General features: G+C 44.0%; 1 protein-coding gene across 1 annotated transcript; it reads right to left on the bottom strand.

The window, feature by feature from the left end:
* Nucleotides 1–445: 445 nt before the first annotated feature.
* On the bottom strand, nt 446–850 carry LOC148586760 (uncharacterized). Its single transcript, XM_088514314.1, has one exon. The coding sequence runs from the start codon at nt 848–850 to the stop codon at nt 446–448; it is 405 nt and encodes a 134-aa protein (XP_088370440.1).
* Between the last annotated feature and the right edge of the window lie 2,464 nt (nt 851–3,314).

Below are 3,314 nucleotides of genomic sequence, written 5' to 3'. Positions count from 1 at the left end.
TACCATGACGATGTTGGACACCCAGGGGGAATCTGACATCTCTAATGAACTCCACTTGGTTTAGTTTCTCATCTTCTACCGCTATGGCCTTACTACGCTTTGCCGATATGAACCTCGGTTTCTGTTTCACCGGAGTGGCAACAGGATCTACATTCAACCTATGGGTGATTACAGCAGGATCAACACCCGGTATGTCTCAGTGATTCCAGGCGAACACATCTGCATTCTCTTACAAGAATCGCGCGAGGCTGGTCCTCACCTTGCTGGTCATCTGCGATCCCATCTTCACAGTTTTATCTGAGCCATCGATCGGTACTTCTATCAGATCTTCGACGGGTTCAATTTGGCACAGCTTGTGCTCATCGCGCACCTCAATGGCGACCATGAGTGCTTCATTCATACGAGGTTCTGTCAGCGTGGCATTGTAGCAGAGTCACGCCACTTCCTAACCGCCTCTGACGACCCCTATCCTCAAATCAGTAGGGAACTTCATGGCTAAATGGAATGTTGACACCACTGCCCTCAATACATTCAATGTTGGCCTGCCAATGATGGCATTGCATGCGGATGGCTTGTTGACAAAGATAAAGTCAGCTATGACCATTGCCTGGGTCAGTTCAGATCCTGCCGTTAGTGGGAGTGCTATCTCCCCGATGGGGCGAACCATTTCTCCACTGAACCCTACTAGTGGGGCGTTCATTGGTGAGATTCTTCCTTTGTCTATGGCCATCTTCTCAAAAGAACTCATGTAGAGAATATCTATGGAGCTTCCAGTGTCTATAAGGACTTTATGAACATTGTAATTGGAGATGAGTAGGGTTACTACTAGGGCGTCATCATGCAGAGACATGACTCACTAGAGGTCATGGTCGATAAAGATGATCAGCTGATCTTCCCTTTTCTGGGTTTTTGAGGGCCTCGCCACAGAGTATACCACTACTGAAGAAATAATTCGAGCATAGTTCTTTCAGGCCAAATGCTGTGCCAAATACTACCCAAATTAATAGATAATATTTAGTACGTTTTACTCGCAAGTGCACAAGATCAAACGATAGTATAGTGCAGCAAGTACGAGATCGATTCCACGAAGATTGTTGATATTATTTTGAATTAATTAAAATATCAAAATTGTCACGAGATTGATATTAATGCTAAGGAAAGTAAATAAAGATAAAGATAAAGATAAAGGTATAGCTTTGATATCCACCATTAATCATACTTAGATAATATAACAATATGTCAATGATCCAATCATATTATGAATACTTAATGTTTGCCAACCTAAGGGTATGGGTGTCTACTCCTTAAGCTATTGATCTCCCTAAGCAATGAATTAAGCATAGGTGTCTACTCTAATTCTTTTCTTTCTTAAAGGATTTAGCATGGGTGTCTACTAAGTTGTTCTTTAAGAAAGCATAAATCTGTGGAAATCGACAAACACATGAGGCCTAGGGCATGGGTGTCAACTCCTGGTTTCCCATGTTGATTAACCCAAGAACCTGTGTGGATTTCTTTTGTTACTCTTATTAAACCCAAGACTTGATCATCCAAATTGATTTAATTAACTAGTCCATACCACATGCATATAATAGCCAATCACATACATATGAGGAATTCAAGAAAATAGGAATTAATCAAGTTAAAGAACACAATATGATTATCATAAAGGCCACAATATTGAAATATTAAATAAACATAATTAGGGCTTCACTCTAGGCCTCCTTAAGAGTTAGTTACACATAATTAAAATAAAACTAAAAAGAAAAGGTAAACAAAGAACCAAAAATCGCTCCTAGAAGTAGCCTCTAATTCCTCTCCCCAAAGTTGTCTCCTTCTAAGATGATTATTCTCAAGGTTTAGAGGTCTATTTATAGGCCTTAAAAGTCCTTGACATACTAGTAAACCTAGAAAATTCGTAGGGTTTTAGTCATATTACAAGTGGGACTTGAAAAACCCTAATATGGAAGGAAAGTGAGTCTGGCCGCAACTAATGTGTCACCAGTGCACGGGTGCGCTCGATCGCAGCCCATGTGTGCTCGATCGAACATGGCTGCATCGCTGCTTGTCTTCTCTGGTAGTGCGCTCAATCGCAGGTTCCCTATGCTCGATCGCACTGTCAGAGACTCCAATTTTTTCCAATTTCTCTCTTTGAGCCCAAATCTTCCAGATTTACTTCCTTATCTTCCAAAAGCTTACAAAAGCATGAAAAACACATAAAAGAACTAAAATAGCACAAATTAACCATACTTAAGGAATTAACACATATAAGTTTAAAGGCTAAAATATGAATATTTTGGCACTTAACATCGAACTAGATTCTGCACCTCCCGCGAACCCCCCAGCAATCGTATTTATATCGCCAATTGCTCGGTTGTGGACAATGATACGATTGTCTAGCCGCCGTCTTCGAATGGCTCCCTGGTGGCCTTGATTACCTTGGATTGCGAGGGGCTGCTCTTCCTCTCAATCCTCCTCTACATAACCGAGGTTCTCTGGTCGCTGGAGTCCTCCTGCATTCCGTCACGAGCTACGGACTATGTCTTGTTCTCTCGCTGGGATTTCGCCTTCCTGACCTTCTTCAAACCTACGATTTCTATTGTCGCGGCCACAAGCCCATGGCTGGGGCCTCCTGTCTTCCTGCATGCGAGGCCCGCCTGCATATGGGGGCACCCATCCCTGGTCCGCTACAAACCTGGCAAGTTTACCGTTCCTGATGAGCCTTTCTATTTCAACCCTTAGCGTGATGCAATCTTCTGTGTCGTGGCCGTGATCCCGGTGGTATTTGCAATATTTGTTCAAGTTTCGTTTGTCGGTGGAGGCCCTCATAGGCTGAGGTTGCCTCGCTTTCGAGATCGCCATGACCTCGCGTAGTACCTCAACTAGGCTGGCGTTTAACGGGGTGAAATTGGGTTCTCGTGGGACAACCTGCTTCCCCTTGTCGCCCCTTTTCCTGAATAATCCTTTCTTTGGCGACAGGCTAACTTTAGGGGCGTCTTTCTTAAGGATCCCTGTCGTGGTCCTCCTCGCCGCCGTTAGGGCCCGTATGATTTCTTCTCCATTGATATACTCGACCGCCTTCTCCATGAACTCCTAGAGGCTCGCCGGGGGTTTGAGCGCCACTTCCATGGCCAGAGGGCTCTAGGGGAGGATCCCATTCGAGAGGGCCATTAGGACTAAGTCTCCCAGTGCCGTCGCGACTCGAAGCCTTTCTTTCTGAAAGCGCTCCATGTAGTCTTTTAAAAATCCTAAAATCTTTCTGCTGTATCATCATTAGGTAGGTGACAAGCATCTTCTGCCTATGTGTAGACATGAAT

This window comes from Corylus avellana, chromosome 3 (assembly GCF_965113065.1).
Source record: "Corylus avellana chromosome 3, dhCorAvel1.hap1.2, whole genome shotgun sequence".
Classification (NCBI taxonomy): Eukaryota; Viridiplantae; Streptophyta; class Magnoliopsida; order Fagales; family Betulaceae; genus Corylus; species Corylus avellana.
The sequence above is the reverse complement of the archived record's forward strand: the minus strand, read 5'-3'. Positions and strand labels throughout refer to the sequence as shown.